This window comes from Pan paniscus, chromosome 18 (genome assembly GCF_029289425.2).
Source record: "Pan paniscus chromosome 18, NHGRI_mPanPan1-v2.0_pri, whole genome shotgun sequence".
Lineage (NCBI taxonomy): Eukaryota > Metazoa > Chordata > Mammalia > Primates > Hominidae > Pan > Pan paniscus.
Genome location: NC_073267.2, coordinates 100,341,261 through 100,362,476, shown reverse-complemented (window position 1 = coordinate 100,362,476; position 21,216 = coordinate 100,341,261). Strand labels below are relative to the sequence as shown.

General features: G+C 53.0%; 1 protein-coding gene and 2 long non-coding RNA genes across 12 annotated transcripts in view; all 3 read right to left on the bottom strand.

The window, feature by feature from the left end:
* The window catches only part of LOC134729333 (uncharacterized), a 51,685-nt gene extending 49,052 nt beyond the window's left edge, over nucleotides 1-2,633 (bottom strand). Inside the window, exons 1-2 of one of the 2 annotated variants that reach the window (XR_010110348.1) lie at nucleotides 1,946-2,633; nucleotides 776-999 (exon numbers count right to left, since the gene is read on the bottom strand). This is a non-coding gene — a long non-coding RNA (uncharacterized LOC134729333). The remainder of the gene's footprint in view (nucleotides 1-775; nucleotides 1,000-1,945) is intronic. The other variant, XR_010110347.1, reaches the window with a different exon arrangement.
* Nucleotides 2,634-3,524: 891 nt separating this feature from the next.
* Nucleotides 3,525-7,278, bottom strand: LOC134729332 (uncharacterized). Its single transcript, XR_010110346.1, has 3 exons — nucleotides 6,133-7,278; nucleotides 4,960-5,186; nucleotides 3,525-3,958 (listed from the first exon to the last, which is right to left on the bottom strand). It is a non-coding gene; the product is annotated as an uncharacterized LOC134729332 (long non-coding RNA).
* Nucleotides 7,279-7,737: 459 nt separating this feature from the next.
* The window catches only part of LOC134729329 (zinc-regulated GTPase metalloprotein activator 1A-like), a 47,371-nt gene continuing 33,892 nt past the window's right edge, over nucleotides 7,738-21,216 (bottom strand). For 2 of the 9 annotated variants that reach the window (XM_063597860.1, XM_063597864.1), the window contains 2 exons: nucleotides 9,147-9,373; nucleotides 7,758-8,145 (listed from right to left, as the gene is read on the bottom strand). In XM_063597860.1, coding sequence (XP_063453930.1) covers nucleotides 9,172-9,373 — 202 coding nt within the window. In that variant the 3' untranslated portion in view covers nucleotides 7,758-8,145; nucleotides 9,147-9,171. Of the gene's footprint in view, nucleotides 8,146-9,146; nucleotides 9,374-10,319; nucleotides 10,468-11,947; nucleotides 12,333-13,332; nucleotides 13,557-21,216 lie in introns of those variants that run through there. The other 7 variants (XM_063597861.1, XM_063597863.1, XM_063597867.1 and 4 more) reach the window with 5 other exon arrangements.

The window sequence follows — 21,216 nt, the reverse complement described above, 5'->3', positions numbered from 1 at the left end:
TGCAGGACGTGCCTTGTTAACGAAATGTTTACCAGCAGTATACTTGGTAAAAGTCATCGCCATTCTCTAGTCTCAATAAACCGGGGACACAATGCACTGTGGAAAGCCGCAGGGACCTCTGCCCTTGAAAGCAGGGTATGGTCCAAGCTCTCTCCCCATCTGATAGTCTGAAATATAGCCTCATGGGATGAGAAAGACCTGACTGTCCCCCAGCCCGACACCCGTAATGGGTCTGTGCTGAGGTGGATTAGTAAAAGAGGAAAGCCTCTTGCAGCTGAGATGGAGGAAGGCCACTGTCTCCTGCTTGCCCCTGGGAACTGAATGTCTCGGTGTAAAACCCGATTGTACATTCGTTCAACTCTGAGATACGAGAAAAGCTGCCCTGTGGCGGGAGGCGAGACATGTTTGCAGTAACACTGCCTTGTTCTTCTTTACTCCACTGAGATGTTTGGGTGCAGAGAAACAAATCTGGCTTACGTGCATGTCCAGTCATAGTACCTTCCCTTGAACCTAATTATGACATGGATTCTTTTGCTCACATGGCTTCTGCTGACTCTCTCCTTATCATCACCCTGCTCTCCTACTACATTCCTTTCTGCTAAAATCATGAAAATCATAATCAATAACAACTGAGGGAACTCAGAGGCTGGTGCCGGTGCAGGTCCTTGGTGTGCTGAGCGCCGGTCCCCTGGACCCACTGTTGTATCTTTACACTTTGTCTCTGTGTCTTATTTCTTTTCTCAGTCTCTCGTCCCACCCAACTAGAAATACTCACAGGTGTGGAGGGGCAGTCCACCACTTCATCCACCTTCTGTCATATTGAAAGTAACATCATCTTCTTCCCTCCAGGATCGTGGGAATAATATCCCTGGGGGGTTTCCACTTTCTGCCATGTATGTAGTCATATCACCCCCTCCGCCGTGGAATATCATTAAGGAACATCTCACACGGGGGTGTATACTTCCTCCGATACTGGGAGTGACATCAACCTCTCGGTCTCTGAATATGAGGAAGAAAATCACAGGGCGGGTGTACACCTCGTGCTCTACGATGGGGAGTCATATCTGTCTGTTATGGGGAGTAATATCATCCTCTCCCTTTCAGGATACTAATAACAGTTTAACAGGCTGGGTGAACACAGCCTGCGATGCTGAAATTATTATCATCCTCTCCCCCTCTTCCTCCCCTGGCTCTTAGGATGCCCATCTCAGCGGAGCGAGCCACCCCCCGCGAGGCGGGGACTGAGCCAGCCCCTGTTCCCCCCCTGGCCCTTAGGATCCGTATCGCGAGGGGGGGAGGCACCCCCCGCGCGGCGGGGACTGAGAGCCAGCCCCTCTTCCCCCCACGGCTCTTAGGACCCCCATCGCTGTGGGGGGGAGGCACCCCCCGCGCGGCGGGGACTGGGAGCCAACCCCTCTTCCCTGCCTGGCTCTTAGGACCCCCATCGCAGGGTAGCAAGGCACGCCCCGCGAGGCGGGGACTGAGAGTCAGCCCTTCTTCCCCCCCTGGCTCTTAGGAACCCCATCGCAGTGGGGGGATGCACCCTTGGCGAGGCGCGGACTTAGAGCCAGCCGCTCTGCCCCCCCTGGCTCTTGGGACCCCCATCGCAGGGGGGGAGGCACCCCCTCGTGGCGGGGACTGAGAGCCAGCCCCTCTTCCCTCCATTTCTCTTAGGACCCCCATCGCAGGGGGGGAGGCACCCCCCGCGAGGCGGGGACTGAGAGCCAGCCGCTCTTTCCCCCCTGGCTCTTAGGACCCCCATCGCAGGGAGGGGAGGCACCCCCCGCGAGGCGGTGACTGACAGCCAGCCCTTCTTCCTCGCCCAACTCTCAGGATCCCCATCACACGGGGGAGGCACACCCCGTGAGGCGGGGACTGAGAGCCAGTCCCTCTTCCCCCCCGGCTTATGACCCCCATCGAGGATTCTAAGATCCTTAGGACTGACCTGGAGGGCTGTGGGTATTAGGTGTCCAAGAAGAAAACTCAGATCTGCCGACGACCGCAGGTAGCTTACTTGGGATTTACTATTCGACAGGTGTCCGAAAGCAGCCCGGGATCCGAAAGAAAGCAGGTCATTTGCAATCTTCCGGAGCCTAAGGGCAGAAGGCTGGTGAGAGAATTCCTAGGAGCTGTGGGGTTTTGTAGACTGCGGAGCCCAACTTTGCAGTCTTAGCCACGCCTTTGTATGACGTCACAAAGGGGGGCGGGGACCGGCAACTTTTGGAATGGGGATTCCAACAACAGCAAGTCTTTCATGACTTAAAGGAAAAACTTCTGAAAGCCCCAGCCCAGGGGCTAGCGGATCTCACAAAGCCTTTTCCACTGTATGCGTCAGAGAAAAGATGGCAGCTGGACTTTAAACCCAAACTGTGGGGCCCTGGCTGAGGCCGGTGGCCTACCTCTCTAAACAGCTAGACAGGGTTTCTAAAGGATGGCCCCCCTGTTTGAGGGCCTTGGCAGCAACTGCCCTGCTAGTACAAGAAGCAAATCAGCTGACTCTTGGGTAAAACCAGGACATAAAGGCCCCCCAAGCTGTGGTGACTGAAAGCCAGCCCCTCTTCCCCTCCTGGCTCTTAGGACCCCCATCGCAGGAAGGGGAGGCATTCCCCGCGAGGCGGGGACTGAGAGCCAGCCCCTCTTCCCCCCCTGGCTCTTAGGACCCCCGTCGCAGGGGGAGGAGGCACCCCCAGCGAGGCGGGGTCTCAGAGCCAGCCCCTCTTCAACCACTGGCCCTTAGGACCCCCATCGCAGTGGGGGGAGGCACCCCAGCGAGGCGTGGTCTCAGAGCCAGACCCTCTTCCCCCACTGGCCTTTAGGAACCCCGTCGCAGGGAGAGGAGGCACCCCCCACGAGGCGGGGACTCAGAGCCAGCCCCTCTAAGCCTTCTGGCTCTTCGGACCCCCATCGCGGGGGGGGAGGCACCCCCCGCGAGGCGGGTACAGAGAGCCAGGCCCTCTTCTGCTCCTGGCTCTAAGGACCCCCATCACAGGGGGGGGAGGCACCCCCCGCGAGGCGGGTACAGAGAGCCAGCCCCTCTTCCCCACTGGCCCTTAGGACCCCCATCGCAGGGGGGGGAGGCAACCCCCACGAGGCGGGGTCTCAGAGCCAGCCCCTCTTCCCCCACTGGCCCTTAGGACCCCCATCGCAGGGGGGGAGGCACCCCCCGTGAGGCGGGGTCTCAGAGCCAGCCCCTCTTCCCCCACTGGCCCTTAGGACCCCCGTCGCAGGGGGGGGAGGCACCCCCCGTGAGGCGGGGTCTCAGAGCCAGCCCCTCTTCCCCCGCTGGCCCTTAGGACCCCCGTCGCAGGGGGGGGAGGCACCCCCCGCGAGGCGGGGTCTCAGAGCCAGCCCCTCTTCCCCCGCTGGCCCTTAGGACCCCCGTCGCAGGGGGGGGAGGCACCCCCCGCGAGGCGGGGTCTCAGAGCCAGCCCCTCTTCCCCCACTGGCTCTTAGGACCCCCGTCGCAGGGGGGGGAGGCACCCCCCGTGAGGCGGGGTCTCAGAGCCAGCCCCTCTTCCCCCACTGGCCCTTAGGACCCCCATCGCAGGGGGGGGAGGCACCCCCCGCGAGGCGGGGTCTCAGAGCCAGCCCCTCTTCCCCCACTGGCTCTTAGGACCCCCATCGCAGTGGGGGGAGGCACCCCCGCGAGGCGGGGACTGAGAGCCAGCCCCTCTTCCCCCGCTGGCTCTGAGGATCCTCCGTGGACTCACAGCCTCTTTACCATATTGTGAGTAATATCATCTCCCCCTCTGGAGATTAAGAACTCTTTCACAGACGGGTGTACACCCTCGGTGTACAGAGGGTGTACACCCGTCTGTATTGGGAGTAATATCATCCTCTTCCTCCCTGAATATGAAGAACAGTATCACAGGGGTGTTTCTACTCCCTGCGATATCGCGTGTCATATCCTCCTCTCCCACGTTGCAATTAGAAGGAATATCAGTGGGGGCGTGTCCACCTGTAGGGAAAAGAAAGAGAGATCAGACTGTCACTGTGTCCATGTAGAAAGGAAAGACATAAGAGACTCCATTTTGAAAAAGACCTGTCCTTTAAACAATTGCTTTGCTGAGATGTTGTTAATTTGTAGCTTTGCCCTAGCCGCTTGGCCCCAGCCACTTTGACCCAACCTGGAGCTCACAAAAACATGTGTTGTATAAAATCAAAGTTCAAGGGATGCAGGGCTGTGCAGGACGTGCCTTGTTAACGAAATGTTTACCAGCAGTATACTTGGTAAAAGTCATCGCCATTCTCTAGTCTCAATAAACCGGGGACACAATGCACTGTGGAAAGCCGCAGGGACCTCTGCCCTTGAAAGCAGGGTATGGTCCAAGCTCTCTCCCCATCTGATAGTCTGAAATATAGCCTCATGGGATGAGAAAGACCTGACTGTCCCCCAGCCCGACACCCGTAATGGGTCTGTGCTGAGGTGGATTAGTAAAAGAGGAAAGCCTCTTGCAGCTGAGATGGAGGAAGGCCACTGTCTCCTGCTTGCCCCTGGGAACTGAATGTCTCGGTGTAAAACCCGATTGTACATTCGTTCAACTCTGAGATACGAGAAAAGCTGCCCTGTGGCGGGAGGCGAGACATGTTTGCAGTAACACTGCCTTGTTCTTCTTTACTCCACTGAGATGTTTGGGTGGAGAGAAACAAATCTGGCTTACGTGCACGTCCAGTCATAGTACCTTCCCTTGAACCTAATTATGACATAGATTCTTTTGCTCACATGTCTTCTGCTGACTCTCTCCTTATCATCACCCTGCTCTCCTACTACATTCCTTTCTGCTAAAATCATGAAAATCATAATCAATAACAACTGAGGGAACTCAGAGGCTGGTGCCGGTGCAGGTCCTTGGTGTGCTGAGCGCCGGTCCCCTGGACCCACTGTTGTATCTTTACACTTTGTCTCTGTGTCTTATTTCTTTTCTCAGTCTCTCGTCCCACCCAACTAGAAATACTCACAGGTGTGGAGGGGCAGTCCACCACTTCATCCACCTTCTGTCATATTGAAAGTAACATCATCTTCTTCCCTCCAGGATCGTGGGAATAATATCCCTGGGGGGTTTTTTCCACTTTCTGCCATGTATGTAGTCATATCACCCCCTCCGCCGTGGAATATCATTAAGGAACATCTCACACGGGGGTGTATACTTCCTCCGATATTGGGAGTGACATCAACCTCTCGGTCTCTGAATATGAGGAAGAAAATCACAGGGCGGGTGTACACCTCGTTCTCTACGATGGGGAGTCATATCTGTCTGTTATGGGGAGTAATATCATCCTCTCCCTTTCAGGATACTAATAACAGTTTAACAGGCTGGGTGAACACAGCCTGCGATGCTGAAATTATTATCATCCTCTCCCCCTCTTCCTCCCCTGGCTCTTAGGATGCCCATCTCAGCGGAGCGAGCCACCCCCCGCGAGGCGGGGACTGAGCCAGCCCCTGTTCCCCCCCTGGCCCTTAGGATCCGTATCGCGAGGGGGGGAGGCACCCCCCGCGCGGCGGGGACTGAGAGCCAGCCCCTCTTCCCCCCACGGCTCTTAGGACCCCCATCGCTGTGGGGGGGAGGCACCCCCCGCGCGGCGGGGACTGGGAGCCAACCCCTCTTCCCTGCCTGGCTCTTAGGACCCCCATCGCAGGGTAGCAAGGCACGCCCCGCGAGGCGGGGACTGAGAGTCAGCCCTTCTTCCCCCCCTGGCTCTTAGGAACCCCATCGCAGTGGGGGGATGCACCCTTGGCGAGGCGCGGACTTAGAGCCAGCCGCTCTGCCCCCCCTGGCTCTTGGGACCCCCATCGCAGGGGGGGAGGCACCCCCTCGTGGCGGGGACTGAGAGCCAGCCCCTCTTCCCTCCATTTCTCTTAGGACCCCCATCGCAGGGGGGGAGGCACCCCCCGCGAGGCGGGGACTGAGAGCCAGCCGCTCTTTCCCCCCTGGCTCTTAGGACCCCCATCGCAGGGAGGGGAGGCACCCCCCGCGAGGCGGTGACTGACAGCCAGCCCTTCTTCCTCGCCCAACTCTCAGGATCCCCATCACACGGGGGAGGCACACCCCGTGAGGCGGGGACTGAGAGCCAGTCCCTCTTCCCCCCCGGCTTATGACCCCCATCGAGGATTCTAAGATCCTTAGGACTGACCTGGAGGGCTGTGGGTATTAGGTGTCCAAGAAGAAAACTCAGATCTGCCGACGACCGCAGGTAGCTTACTTGGGATTTACTATTCGACAGGTGTCCGAAAGCAGCCCGGGATCCGAAAGAAAGCAGGTCATTTGCAATCTTCCGGAGCCTAAGGGCAGAAGGCTGGTGAGAGAATTCCTAGGAGCTGTGGGGTTTTGTAGACTGCGGAGCCCAACTTTGCAGTCTTAGCCACGCCTTTGTATGACGTCACAAAGGGGGGCGGGGACCGGCAACTTTTGGAATGGGGATTCCAACAACAGCAAGTCTTTCATGACTTAAAGGAAAAACTTCTGAAAGCCCCAGCCCAGGGGCTAGCGGATCTCACAAAGCCTTTTCCACTGTATGCGTCAGAGAAAAGATGGCAGCTGGACTTTAAACCCAAACTGTGGGGCCCTGGCTGAGGCCGGTGGCCTACCTCTCTAAACAGCTAGACAGGGTTTCTAAAGGATGGCCCCCCTGTTTGAGGGCCTTGGCAGCAACTGCCCTGCTAGTACAAGAAGCAAATCAGCTGACTCTTGGGTAAAACCAGGACATAAAGGCCCCCCAAGCTGTGGTGACTGAAAGCCAGCCCCTCTTCCCCTCCTGGCTCTTAGGACCCCCATCGCAGGAAGGGGAGGCATTCCCCGCGAGGCGGGGACTGAGAGCCAGCCCCTCTTCCCCCCCTGGCTCTTAGGACCCCCGTCGCAGGGGGAGGAGGCACCCCCAGCGAGGCGGGGTCTCAGAGCCAGCCCCTCTTCAACCACTGGCCCTTAGGACCCCCATCGCAGTGGGGGGAGGCACCCCAGCGAGGCGTGGTCTCAGAGCCAGACCCTCTTCCCCCACTGGCCTTTAGGAACCCCGTCGCAGGGAGAGGAGGCACCCCCCACGAGGCGGGGACTCAGAGCCAGCCCCTCTAAGCCTTCTGGCTCTTCGGACCCCCATCGCGGGGGGGGAGGCACCCCCCGCGAGGCGGGTACAGAGAGCCAGGCCCTCTTCTGCTCCTGGCTCTAAGGACCCCCATCACAGGGGGGGGAGGCACCCCCCGCGAGGCGGGTACAGAGAGCCAGCCCCTCTTCCCCACTGGCCCTTAGGACCCCCATCGCAGGGGGGGGAGGCAACCCCCACGAGGCGGGGTCTCAGAGCCAGCCCCTCTTCCCCCACTGGCCCTTAGGACCCCCATCGCAGGGGGGGAGGCACCCCCCGTGAGGCGGGGTCTCAGAGCCAGCCCCTCTTCCCCCACTGGCCCTTAGGACCCCCGTCGCAGGGGGGGGAGGCACCCCCCGTGAGGCGGGGTCTCAGAGCCAGCCCCTCTTCCCCCGCTGGCCCTTAGGACCCCCGTCGCAGGGGGGGGAGGCACCCCCCGCGAGGCGGGGTCTCAGAGCCAGCCCCTCTTCCCCCGCTGGCCCTTAGGACCCCCGTCGCAGGGGGGGGAGGCACCCCCCGCGAGGCGGGGTCTCAGAGCCAGCCCCTCTTCCCCCACTGGCTCTTAGGACCCCCGTCGCAGGGGGGGGAGGCACCCCCCGTGAGGCGGGGTCTCAGAGCCAGCCCCTCTTCCCCCACTGGCCCTTAGGACCCCCATCGCAGGGGGGGGAGGCACCCCCCGCGAGGCGGGGTCTCAGAGCCAGCCCCTCTTCCCCCACTGGCTCTTAGGACCCCCATCGCAGTGGGGGGAGGCACCCCCGCGAGGCGGGGACTGAGAGCCAGCCCCTCTTCCCCCGCTGGCTCTGAGGATCCTCCGTGGACTCACAGCCTCTTTACCATATTGTGAGTAATATCATCTCCCCCTCTGGAGATTAAGAACTCTTTCACAGACGGGTGTACACCCTCGGTGTACAGAGGGTGTACACCCGTCTGTATTGGGAGTAATATCATCCTCTTCCTCCCTGAATATGAAGAACAGTATCACAGGGGTGTTTCTACTCCCTGCGATATCGCGTGTCATATCCTCCTCTCCCACGTTGCAATTAGAAGGAATATCAGTGGGGGCGTGTCCACCTGTAGGGAAAAGAAAGAGAGATCAGACTGTCACTGTGTCCATGTAGAAAGGAAAGACATAAGAGACTCCATTTTGAAAAAGACCTGTCCTTTAAACAATTGCTTTGCTGAGATGTTGTTAATTTGTAGCTTTGCCCTAGCCGCTTGGCCCCAGCCACTTTGACCCAACCTGGAGCTCACAAAAACATGTGTTGTATAAAATCAAAGTTCAAGGGATGCAGGGCTGTGCAGGACGTGCCTTGTTAACGAAATGTTTACCAGCAGTATACTTGGTAAAAGTCATCGCCATTCTCTAGTCTCAATAAACCGGGGACACAATGCACTGTGGAAAGCCGCAGGGACCTCTGCCCTTGAAAGCAGGGTATGGTCCAAGCTCTCTCCCCATCTGATAGTCTGAAATATAGCCTCATGGGATGAGAAAGACCTGACTGTCCCCCAGCCCGACACCCGTAATGGGTCTGTGCTGAGGTGGATTAGTAAAAGAGGAAAGCCTCTTGCAGCTGAGATGGAGGAAGGCCACTGTCTCCTGCTTGCCCCTGGGAACTGAATGTCTCGGTGTAAAACCCGATTGTACATTCGTTCAACTCTGAGATACGAGAAAAGCTGCCCTGTGGCGGGAGGCGAGACATGTTTGCAGTAACACTGCCTTGTTCTTCTTTACTCCACTGAGATGTTTGGGTGGAGAGAAACAAATCTGGCTTACGTGCACGTCCAGTCATAGTACCTTCCCTTGAACCTAATTATGACATAGATTCTTTTGCTCACATGTCTTCTGCTGACTCTCTCCTTATCATCACCCTGCTCTCCTACTACATTCCTTTCTGCTAAAATCATGAAAATCATAATCAATAACAACTGAGGGAACTCAGAGGCTGGTGCCGGTGCAGGTCCTTGGTGTGCTGAGCGCCGGTCCCCTGGACCCACTGTTGTATCTTTACACTTTGTCTCTGTGTCTTATTTCTTTTCTCAGTCTCTCGTCCCACCCAACTAGAAATACTCACAGGTGTGGAGGGGCAGTCCACCACTTCATCCACCTTCTGTCATATTGAAAGTAACATCATCTTCTTCCCTCCAGGATCGTGGGAATAATATCCCTGGGGGTTTTTTTCCACTTTCTGCCATGTATGTAGTCATATCACCCCCTCCGCCGTGGAATATCATTAAGGAACATCTCACACGGGGGTGTATACTTCCTCCGATATTGGGAGTGACATCAACCTCTCGGTCTCTGAATATGAGGAAGAAAATCACAGGGCGGGTGTACACCTCGTGCTCTACGATGGGGAGTCATATCTGTCTGTTATGGGGAGTAATATCATCCTCTCCCTTTCAGGATACTAATAACAGTTTAACAGGCTGGGTGAACACAGCCTGCGATGCTGAAATTATTATCATCCTCTCCCCCTCTTCCTCCCCTGGCTCTTAGGATGCCCATCTCAGCGGAGCGAGCCACCCCCCGCGAGGCGGGGACTGAGCCAGCCCCTGTTCCCCCCCTGGCCCTTAGGATCCGTATCGCGAGGGGGGGAGGCACCCCCCGCGCGGCGGGGACTGAGAGCCAGCCCCTCTTCCCCCCACGGCTCTTAGGACCCCCATCGCTGTGGGGGGGAGGCACCCCCCGCGCGGCGGGGACTGGGAGCCAACCCCTCTTCCCTGCCTGGCTCTTAGGACCCCCATCGCAGGGTAGCAAGGCACGCCCCGCGAGGCGGGGACTGAGAGTCAGCCCTTCTTCCCCCCCTGGCTCTTAGGAACCCCATCGCAGTGGGGGGATGCACCCTTGGCGAGGCGCGGACTTAGAGCCAGCCGCTCTGCCCCCCCTGGCTCTTGGGACCCCCATCGCAGGGGGGGAGGCACCCCCTCGTGGCGGGGACTGAGAGCCAGCCCCTCTTCCCTCCATTTCTCTTAGGACCCCCATCGCAGGGGGGGAGGCACCCCCCGCGAGGCGGGGACTGAGAGCCAGCCGCTCTTTCCCCCCTGGCTCTTAGGACCCCCATCGCAGGGAGGGGAGGCACCCCCCGCGAGGCGGTGACTGACAGCCAGCCCTTCTTCCTCGCCCAACTCTCAGGATCCCCATCACACGGGGGAGGCACACCCCGTGAGGCGGGGACTGAGAGCCAGTCCCTCTTCCCCCCCGGCTTATGACCCCCATCGAGGATTCTAAGATCCTTAGGACTGACCTGGAGGGCTGTGGGTATTAGGTGTCCAAGAAGAAAACTCAGATCTGCCGACGACCGCAGGTAGCTTACTTGGGATTTACTATTCGACAGGTGTCCGAAAGCAGCCCGGGATCCGAAAGAAAGCAGGTCATTTGCAATCTTCCGGAGCCTAAGGGCAGAAGGCTGGTGAGAGAATTCCTAGGAGCTGTGGGGTTTTGTAGACTGCGGAGCCCAACTTTGCAGTCTTAGCCACGCCTTTGTATGACGTCACAAAGGGGGGCGGGGACCGGCAACTTTTGGAATGGGGATTCCAACAACAGCAAGTCTTTCATGACTTAAAGGAAAAACCTCTGAAAGCCCCAGCCCAGGGGCTAGCGGATCTCACAAAGCCTTTTCCACTGTATGCGTCAGAGAAAAGATGGCAGCTGGACTTTAAACCCAAACTGTGGGGCCCTGGCTGAGGCCGGTGGCCTACCTCTCTAAACAGCTAGACAGGGTTTCTAAAGGATGGCCCCCCTGTTTGAGGGCCTTGGCAGCAACTGCCCTGCTAGTACAAGAAGCAAATCAGCTGACTCTTGGGTAAAACCAGGACATAAAGGCCCCCCAAGCTGTGGTGACTGAAAGCCAGCCCCTCTTCCCCACCTGGCTCTTAGGACCCCCATCGCAGGAAGGGGAGGCATTCCCCGCGAGGCGGGGACTGAGAGCCAGCCCCTCTTCCCCCCCTGGCTCTTAGGACCCCCGTCGCAGGGGGAGGAGGCACCCCCAGCGAGGCGGGGTCTCAGAGCCAGCCCCTCTTCAACCACTGGCCCTTAGGACCCCCATCGCAGTGGGGGGAGGCACCCCAGCGAGGCGTGGTCTCAGAGCCAGACCCTCTTCCCCCACTGGCCTTTAGGAACCCCGTCGCAGGGAGAGGAGGCACCCCCCACGAGGCGGGGACTCAGAGCCAGCCCCTCTAAGCCTTCTGGCTCTTCGGACCCCCATCGCGGGGGGGGAGGCACCCCCCGCGAGGCGGGTACAGAGAGCCAGGCCCTCTTCTGCTCCTGGCTCTAAGGACCCCCATCACAGGGGGGGGAGGCACCCCCCGCGAGGCGGGTACAGAGAGCCAGCCCCTCTTCCCCACTGGCCCTTAGGACCCCCATCGCAGTGGGGGGAGGCAACCCCCACGAGGCGGGGTCTCAGAGCCAGCCCCTCTTCCCCCACTGGCCCTTAGGACCCCCATCGCAGGGGGGGAGGCACCCCCCGTGAGGCGGGGTCTCAGAGCCAGCCCCTCTTCCCCCACTGGCCCTTAGGACCCCCGTCGCAGGGGGGGGAGGCACCCCCCGTGAGGCGGGGTCTCAGAGCCAGCCCCTCTTCCCCCGCTGGCCCTTAGGACCCCCGTCGCAGGGGGGGGAGGCACCCCCCGCGAGGCGGGGTCTCAGAGCCAGCCCCTCTTCCCCCGCTGGCCCTTAGGACCCCCGTCGCAGGGGGGGGAGGCACCCCCCGCGAGGCGGGGTCTCAGAGCCAGCCCCTCTTCCCCCACTGGCTCTTAGGACCCCCGTCGCAGGGGGGGGAGGCACCCCCCGTGAGGCGGGGTCTCAGAGCCAGCCCCTCTTCCCCCACTGGCCCTTAGGACCCCCATCGCAGGGGGGGGAGGCACCCCCCGCGAGGCGGGGTCTCAGAGCCAGCCCCTCTTCCCCCACTGGCTCTTAGGACCCCCATCGCAGTGGGGGGAGGCACCCCCGCGAGGCGGGGACTGAGAGCCAGCCCCTCTTCCCCCGCTGGCTCTGAGGATCCTCCGTGGACTCACAGCCTCTTTACCATATTGTGAGTAATATCATCTCCCCCTCTGGAGATTAAGAACTCTTTCACAGACGGGTGTACACCCTCGGTGTACAGAGGGTGTACACCCGTCTGTATTGGGAGTAATATCATCCTCTTCCTCCCTGAATATGAAGAACAGTATCACAGGGGTGTTTCTACTCCCTGCGATATCGCGTGTCATATCCTCCTCTCCCACGTTGCAATTAGAAGGAATATCAGTGGGGGCGTGTCCACCTGTAGGGAAAAGAAAGAGAGATCAGACTGTCACTGTGTCCATGTAGAAAGGAAAGACATAAGAGACTCCATTTTGAAAAAGACCTGTCCTTTAAACAATTGCTTTGCTGAGATGTTGTTAATTTGTAGCTTTGCCCTAGCCGCTTGGCCCCAGCCACTTTGACCCAACCTGGAGCTCACAAAAACATGTGTTGTATAAAATCAAAGTTCAAGGGATGTAGGGCTGTGCAGGACGTGCCTTGTTAACGAAATGTTTACCAGCAGTATACTTGGTAAAAGTCATCGCCATTCTCTAGTCTCAATAAACCGGGGACACAATGCACTGTGGAAAGCCGCAGGGACCTCTGCCCTTGAAAGCAGGGTATGGTCCAAGCTCTCTCCCCATCTGATAGTCTGAAATATAGCCTCATGGGATGAGAAAGACCTGACTGCCCCCAGCCCGACACCCGTAATGGGTCTGTGCTGAGGTGGATTAGTAAAAGAGGAAAGCCTCTTGCAGCTGAGATGGAGGAAGGCCACTGTCTCCTGCTTGCCCCTGGGAACTGAATGTCTCGGTGTAAAACCCGATTGTACATTCGTTCAACTCTGAGATAGGAGAAAAGCTGCCCTGTGGCGGGAGGCGAGACATGTTTGCAGTAACACTGCCTTGTTCTTCTTTACTCCACTGAGATGTTTGGGTGCAGAGAAACAAATCTGGCTTACGTGCACGTCCAGTCATAGTACCTTCCCTTGAACCTAATTATGACATAGATTCTTTTGCTCACATGTTTGTTGCTGACCTTCTCCTTATTATCACCCTGCCCTCCTACTGCATTCCTTTTTACTGAAATAATGAAGATAATAATCAATAACAACTGAGGGAACTCAGAGGCTGGTGCCGGTGCAGGTCCTTGGTGTGCTGAGCGCCGGTCCCCTGGACCCACTGTTGTATCTTTACACTTTCTCTCTGTGTCTTATTTCTTTTCTCAGTCTCTCGTCCCACCCAACTAGAAATACTCACAGGTGTGGAGGGGCAGTCCACCACTTCATCCACCTTCTGTCATATTGAAAGTAACATCATCTTCTTCCCTCCAGGATCGTGGGAATAATATCCCTGGGGGGTTTCCACTTTCTGCCATGTATGTAGTCATATCACCCCCTCCGCCGTGGAATATCATTAAGGAACATCTCACACGGGGCTGTATACTTCCTCCGATATTGGGAGTGACATCAACCTCTCGGTCTCTGAATATGAGGAAGAAAATCACAGGGCGGGTGTACACCTCGTGCTCTACGATGGGGAGTCATATCTGTCTGTTATGGGGAGTAATATCATCCTCTCCCTTTCAGGATACTAATAACAGTTTAACAGGCTGGGTGAACACAGCCTGCGATGCTGAAATTATTATCATCCTCTCCCCCTCTTCCTCCCCTGGCTCTTAGGATGCCCATCTCAGCGGAGCGAGCCACCCCCCGCGAGGCGGGGACTGAGCCAGCCCCTGTTCCCCCCCTGGCTCTTAGGATCCGTATCGCGAGGTGGGGAGGCACTCCCCACGATGCGGGGACTGAGAGCCAGCCCCTCTTCCCCCACTGGCTCTTAGGACCCCCATCGCAAGTGGGGGAGGCACCCCCCGCGAGGTGTTGACTGAGAGCCAGCTCCTCTTGCCCTCCTGGCTCTTAGGACACTCATCACAGGAAGGAGAGTCACGCCCAGCGAGGTGGGGACTGAGAGCCAGCCCCTCTTCCCCAGCTGGCTCTTAGGATCCCCATCGCAGGGGGTGAAGCACCCCCCGCGGGGCAGGGACTGAGAGTCAGCCCTTTTTCCCCCCCTGGCTCTTAGGAACCCCATCGCAGTGGGGGGATGCACCCGTCGTGAGACGTGGACTTAGAACCAGCTGCTCTTCCCCCCCTGGCTCTTGGGCCCCCCCTCGCAGGGGGAGCGGCACCCTAGTTGAAATAGAATTAGTTTTTAAGGGCATGGCTAAGGCAAAATTAGAAATATATATATATCAGGCTGGGTGTGGTGGCCTACACATGTAATCCCAGCACTTTGGGAGGCTGAGGCATGAGGATCACTTGAGCCGAGGAGTTTGAGACCAGCCTAGGCAACATAGCAAGACCCCACGCTTACAGAAAATTTAAAAAAAAATTAGTCAGGCATGGTGACACATGCCTGTGGTCCCGGCTTCTTGGGAGGCTGAGATGGGAGGATCACTTGAGCCCAGGAGGTTGAGGCTGCAGTAAGCCATGTTTGTGCCACTGCACTCCAGCCTGAGTGACAGAGAACCCCAACTCAACAAAATAAATAAATAAAAAGAAAAGAAATATATATAGGAATGGGAATTAGAACTCTCAAGTATAGAGCCACCCACTATGCCTTCCCTTAAGCAAAACTGCCCCACCAATTCAAAATACCCAGAGACATGTCCATTTTCATGATCTTCTATGGACATATACGAGACTTATGAAATATTCATTGCAGCATTATTTGCAATAGCCAAGCTGTGAGAACAAGTTAAATGTCCACTAACAGAAAAAGGGATAAAGCAAATGTGGTATATGTAGAAAATGGAATATTATTCAGACTTAAAAAGGAAACCTTGCCATATGCAAAAACATGGATGAACCTTGATGACTTTATGCTACGTGAAATAAACTAGTCACAGAAAGACAAATAATGCATGATTCCACTTGTGTCAGGTAATTAAAATAGTCAACCCCACAGAAAGAGTGTAGAATGGTGGATGCCAGGGGCTATGAAGACAGGGAAATGGGAAGCTGCTATTCAAGGGGTATAAAGCTTCAGTTATAAAGAGTGAAACGTTCCAGAGATCTGCTGCACATCCTCATGCCTATAGTTAGCAATACCGTATTGTACACTTAAAAAATTGTTAAGAGGGTAGATCTCGTGTTAGATGTTCTTACTACAATAAAAAAAGAAAAAGATACTGATGCACAAGAATAACTAAATTTTCTTCCCTCCCTTACCAAAAAGATTCCCCACAGGAGAAGGCAGAAAACTAATCCATTATTAAAGTGAAGAGAGGAGAGAGGAGCCAAGATGGCTAAATAGGAACAGCTCCAGTCTACAGCTCCCAGCGTGCGAGACACAGAAGACAGGCGATTTCTCCATTTCCATCTGAGGTACCGGGTTCATCTCACTAGGGAGTGCCAGACAGTGGGCGCAGGTCAGTGGGTGCGTGCACCATCCACGAGCTGAAGCAGGGCGAGGCATTGCCTCCCTTGGGAAGCGCAGGGGGTCAGGAAGTTCCCTTTCCTAGTCAAAGAAAGGGGTGACAGAGGGCACCTGGAAGATCGGGTCACTCCCACCCGAATACTGTGCTTTTCCGACGGGCTTAAAAAACGGCGCACCAGGAGATTGTGTCCCACACCTGGCTCGGAGGGTCCCACGCCCACGGAGTCTCGCTGATTGCTAGCACAGCAGTCTGAGATCAAACTGCAAGGCGGCAGCGAGGCTGGGGGACGGGCGTCCGCCATTGCCCAGGCTTGCTTAGGTAAACAAAGCAGCCAGGAAGCTCCAACTGGGTGGAGCCCACCACAGCTCAAGGAAGCGTGCCTGCCTTTATAGGCTCCACCTCTGGGGGCAGGGCACAGACACACAAAAAGACAGTAGTAACCTCTGCAGACTTAAGTGTCCGTGTCTGACAGCTTTGAAGAGAGCAGTGGTTCTCCCAGCACGCAGCTGGAGATCTGAGAACGGGCAGACTGCCTCCTCAAGTGGGTCCCTGACCCCTGACCCCCGAGCAGCCTAACTGGGAGGCACCCCCTAGCAGAGGCAGGCTGACACCTCACACGGCCGGGTACTCAAACAGACCTGCAGCTGAAGGTCCTGTTAGAAGGAAAACTAACAAACAGAAAGGACATCGACACCAAAAACCCATCTGTACATCACCATCATCAAAGACCAAAAGTAGATAAAAACCACAAAGATGGGGAAAAAACAGAGCAGAAAAACTGGAAACTAAAAAGTAGAGCGCCTCTCCTCCTCCAAAGGAACGCAGCTCCTCACCAGCAACGGAACAAAGCTGGATGGAGAATGACTTTGATGAGCTGAGAGAAGAAGGCTTCAGACGATCAAATTACTCCGAGCTACGGGAGGACATTCAAACCAAAGGCAAAGAAGTTGAAAACTTCGAAAAAAATTTAGAAGAATGTATAACTAGAATAACCAATACAGAGAAGTGCTTAAAAGAGCTGATGGAGCTGAAAACAAAGGCTCGAGAACTACGTGAAGAATGCAGAAGCCTCAGGAGCCGATGCGATCAACTGGAAGAAAGGGTATCAGCGATGGAAGATGAAATGAATGAAATGAAGCAAGAAGGGAAGTTTAGAGAAAAAAAGAATAAAAAGAAACAAACAAAGCCTCCAAGAAATATGGGACTATGTGAAAAGACCAAATCTACGTCTGATTGGTGTACCTGAAAGTGACGGGGAGAATGGAACCAAGTTGGAAAACACTCTGCAGGATATTATCCAGGAGAACTTCCCCAATCTAGAAAGGTAGGCCAACATTCAGATTCAGGAAATACAGAGAATGCCACAAAGATACTCCTCGAGAAGAGCAACTCCAAGACACATAATTGTCAGATTCACCAAAGTTGAAATGAAGGAAAAAATGTTAAGGGCAGCCAGAGAGAAAGGTCGGGTTACCCTCAAAGGGAAGCCCATCAGACTAACAGTGGATCTCTCGGCAGAAACTCTACAAGCCAGAAGAGAGTGGGGGCCAATATTCAACATTCTTAAAGAGAAGAATTTTCAACCCAGAATTTCATATCCAGCCAAACTAAGCTTCATAAGTGAAGGAGAAATAAAATACTTTACAGAGAAGCAAATGCTGAGAGATTTTGTCACCACCAGGCCTGCCCTAAAAGAGCTCCTGAAGGAAGTGCTAAACATGGAAAGGAACAACCGGTACCAGCCGCTGCAAAATCATGCCAAAATGTAAAGACCATCGAGACTAGGAAGAAACTGCCTCAACTAACGAGCAAAATAACCAGCTAACATCATAATGACAGGATCAAATTCACACATAACGATATTAACTTTAAATATAAATGGACTAAATGCTCCAATTAAAAGACACAGACTGGCAAATTGGATAAAGAGTCAAGACCCATCAGTGTGCTGTATTCAGGAAACCCATCTCACGTGCAGAGACACACATAGGCTCAAAATAAAGGGATGGAGGAAAATCTACCAGGCAAATGGAAAACAAAAAAAAGGCAGGGGTTGCCATCCTAGTCTCTGATAAAACAGACTTTCAACCAACAAAGATCAAAGGAGACAAAGAAGGCCATTACATAATGGTAAAGGGATCAATTCAACAAGAAGAGCTAACTATCCTAAATATATATGCACCCAATACAGGAGCACCCAGATTCATAAAGCAAGTCCTTAGTGACCTACAAAGAGACTTAGACTCCCACACAATAATAATGGGAGACTTTAACACCCCACTGTCAACATTAGACAGATCAATGAGACAGAAAGTCAACAAGGATAACCAGGAATTCAACTCAGCTCTGCACCAAGCAGACCTATTAGACATCTACAGAACTCTCCACCCCAAATCAACAGAATATACATTCTTTTCAGCACCACACCACACCTATTCCAAAATTGACCACATACTTGGAAGTAAAGCTCTCCTCAGCAAAGGTAAAAGAACAGAAATTATAACAAACTATCTCTCAGACCACAGTACAATCAAACTAGAACTCAGGATTAAGAATCTCACTCAAAACCACTCAACTACATGGAAACTGAACAACCTGCTCCTGAATGACTACTGGGTACATAACGAAATGAAGGCAGAAATAAAGATGTTCTTTGAAACCAACAAGAACAAAGACACAACATACCAGAATCTCTGGGACGCATTCAAAGCAGTGTGTAGAGGGAAATTTATAGCACTAAATGCCCACAAGAGAAAGCAGGAAAGGTCCAAAATTGACACCCTAACATCACAATTAAAAGAACTAGAAAAGCAAGAGCAAACACATTCAAAAGCTAGCAGAAGGCAAGAAATAACTAAAATCAGAGCAGAACTGAAGGAAATAGAGACACAAAAAACCCTTCAAAAAATTAATGAATCCAGGAGCTGGTTTTTTGAAAGGATCAACAAAATTGATAGACCGCTAGCAAGACTAATAAAGAAAAAAAGAGAGAAGAATCAAATAGACGCAATAAAAAATGATAAAGGGGATATCACCACCGATCCCACAGAAATACAAACTACCATCAGAGAATACTAAAAACACCTCTACGCAAATAAACTAGAAAATCTAGAAGAAATGGATAAATTCCTTGACACATACACCCTCCAAAGACTAAACCAGGAAGAAGTTGAATCTCTGAATAGACCAATAACAAGATCTGAAATTGTGGCAATAATCAATAGCTTACCAACCAAAAAGAGTCCAGGACCAGATAGATTCACAGCCGAATTCTACCAGAGGTACAAGGAGGAACTGGTACCATTCCTTCTGAAACTATTCCAATCAATAGAAAAAGAGGGAATCCTCCCTAACTCATTTGATGAGGCCAGCATCATCCTGATACCAAAGCCGGGCAGAGACACAACCAAAAAAGAGAATTTTAGACCAATGTCCTTGATGAACATTGATGCAAAAATCCTCAATAAAATACTGGCAAAACGAATCCAGCAGCACATCAAAAAGCTTATCCACCATGATCAAGTGGGCTTCATCCCTGGGATGCAAGGCTGGTTCAATATATGCAAATCAATACATGTAATCCAGCATATAAACAGAACCAAAGACAAAAACCACATGATTATCTCAATAGATGCAGAAAAGGCCTTTGACAAAATTCAACAACCCATCATGCTAAAAACTCTCAATAAATTAGGTATTGATGGGACGTATTTCAAAATAATAAGAGCTATCTATGACAAACCCACAGCCAATATCATACTGAATGGGCAAAAACTGGAAGCATTCCCTTTGAAAATGGGCACAAGACAGGGATGCCCTCTCTCACCACTCCTATTCAACATAGTGTTGGAAGTTCTGGCCAGGGCAATTAGGCAGGAGAAGGAAATAAAGGGTATTCAATTAGGAAAAGAGGAAGTCAAATTGTCCCTGTTTGCAGACAATATGATTGTATATCTAGAAAACCCATCGTCTCAGCCCAAAATCTCCTTAAGCTGATAAGCAACTTCAGCAAAGTCTCAGGATACAAAATCAATGTACAAAAATCACAAGCATTCTTATACACCAACAACAGACAAACAGAGAGCCAAATCATGAGTGAACTCCCATTCACAACTGCTTCAAAGAGAATAAAATACCTAGGAATCCAACTTACAAGGGATGTGAAGGACCTCTTCAAGGAGAACTACAAACCACTGCTCAAGGAAATAAAAGAGGATACAAACAAATGGAAGAACATTCCATGCTCATGGGTAGGAAGAATCAATATCCTGAAAATGGCCATACTACCCAAGGTAATTTACAGATTCAATGCCATCCCCATCAAGCTACCAATGACTTTCTTCACAGAATTGGAAAAAACTACTTTAAAGTTCATATGGAACCAAAAAAGAGCCCACATCGCCAAGTCAATCCTAAGCCAAAAGAACAAAGCTGGAGGCATCACACTAGCTGACTTCAAACTATACTACAAGGCTACAGTAACCAAAACAGCATGGTACTGGTACCAAAACAGAGATATAGATCAATGGAACAGAACAGAGCCCTCAGAAATAACGCCACATATCTACAACTATCTGATCTTTGACAAACCTGAGAAAAACAAGCAGTGGGGAAAGTATTCCCTATTTAACAAATGGTGCTGGGAAAACTGGCTAGCCATATGTAGAAAGCTGAAACTGGATCCCTTCCTTACACCTTATACAAAAATCAATTCAAGATGGATTACAGACTTAAACGTTCGACCTAAAACCATAAAAACCCTAGAAGAAAACCTAGGCATCACCATTCAGGACATAGGCATGGGCAAGGACTTCATGTCTAAAACACCAAAAGCAATGGCAACAAAAGCCAAAATTGACAGATGGGATCTAATTAAACTAAACCGCTTCTGCACAGCAAAAGAAACTACCATCAGAGTGAACAGGCAACCTACAAAATGGGAGACAATTTTCGCAACCTACTCATCTGACAAAGGGCTAATATCCAGAATCTACAATGAACTCAAACAAATTTACAAGAAAAAAACAAACAACCCCATCAAAAAGTGGGCAAAGGACATGAACAGACACTTCTCAAAAGAAGACATTTATGCAGCCAAAAAACACATGAAAAAATGCTCACCATCACTGGCCATCAGAGAAATGCAAATCAAAACCACAGTGAGATACTATCTCACACCAGTTAGAATGGCAATCATTAAAAAGTCAGGAAACAACAGGTGCTGGAGAGGATGTGGAGAAATAGGAACACTTTTACACTGTTGGCAGGACTGTAAACTAGTTCAACCATTGTGGAAATCAGTGTGGCGATTCCTCAGGGATCTAGAACTAGAAATACCATTTGACCCAGCCATCCTATTACTGGGTATATACCCTAAAGGACTATAAATCATGCTGCTATAAAGACACATGCACACGTATGTTTATTGCGGCATTATTCACAATAGCAAAGACTTGGAACCAACCCAAATGTCCAACAATGATAGACTGGATTAAGAAAATGTGGCACATATACACCATGGAATACTATGTAGCCATAAAAAAGGATGAGTTCATGTCCTTTGTAGGGACATGGATGAAATTGGAGATCATCATTCTCAGTAAACTATTGCAAGAACAAAAAACCAAACACTGCATATTCTCACTCATAGGTGGGAATTGAACAATGAGAACACATGGACACAGGAAGGGGAACATCACACTCTGGGG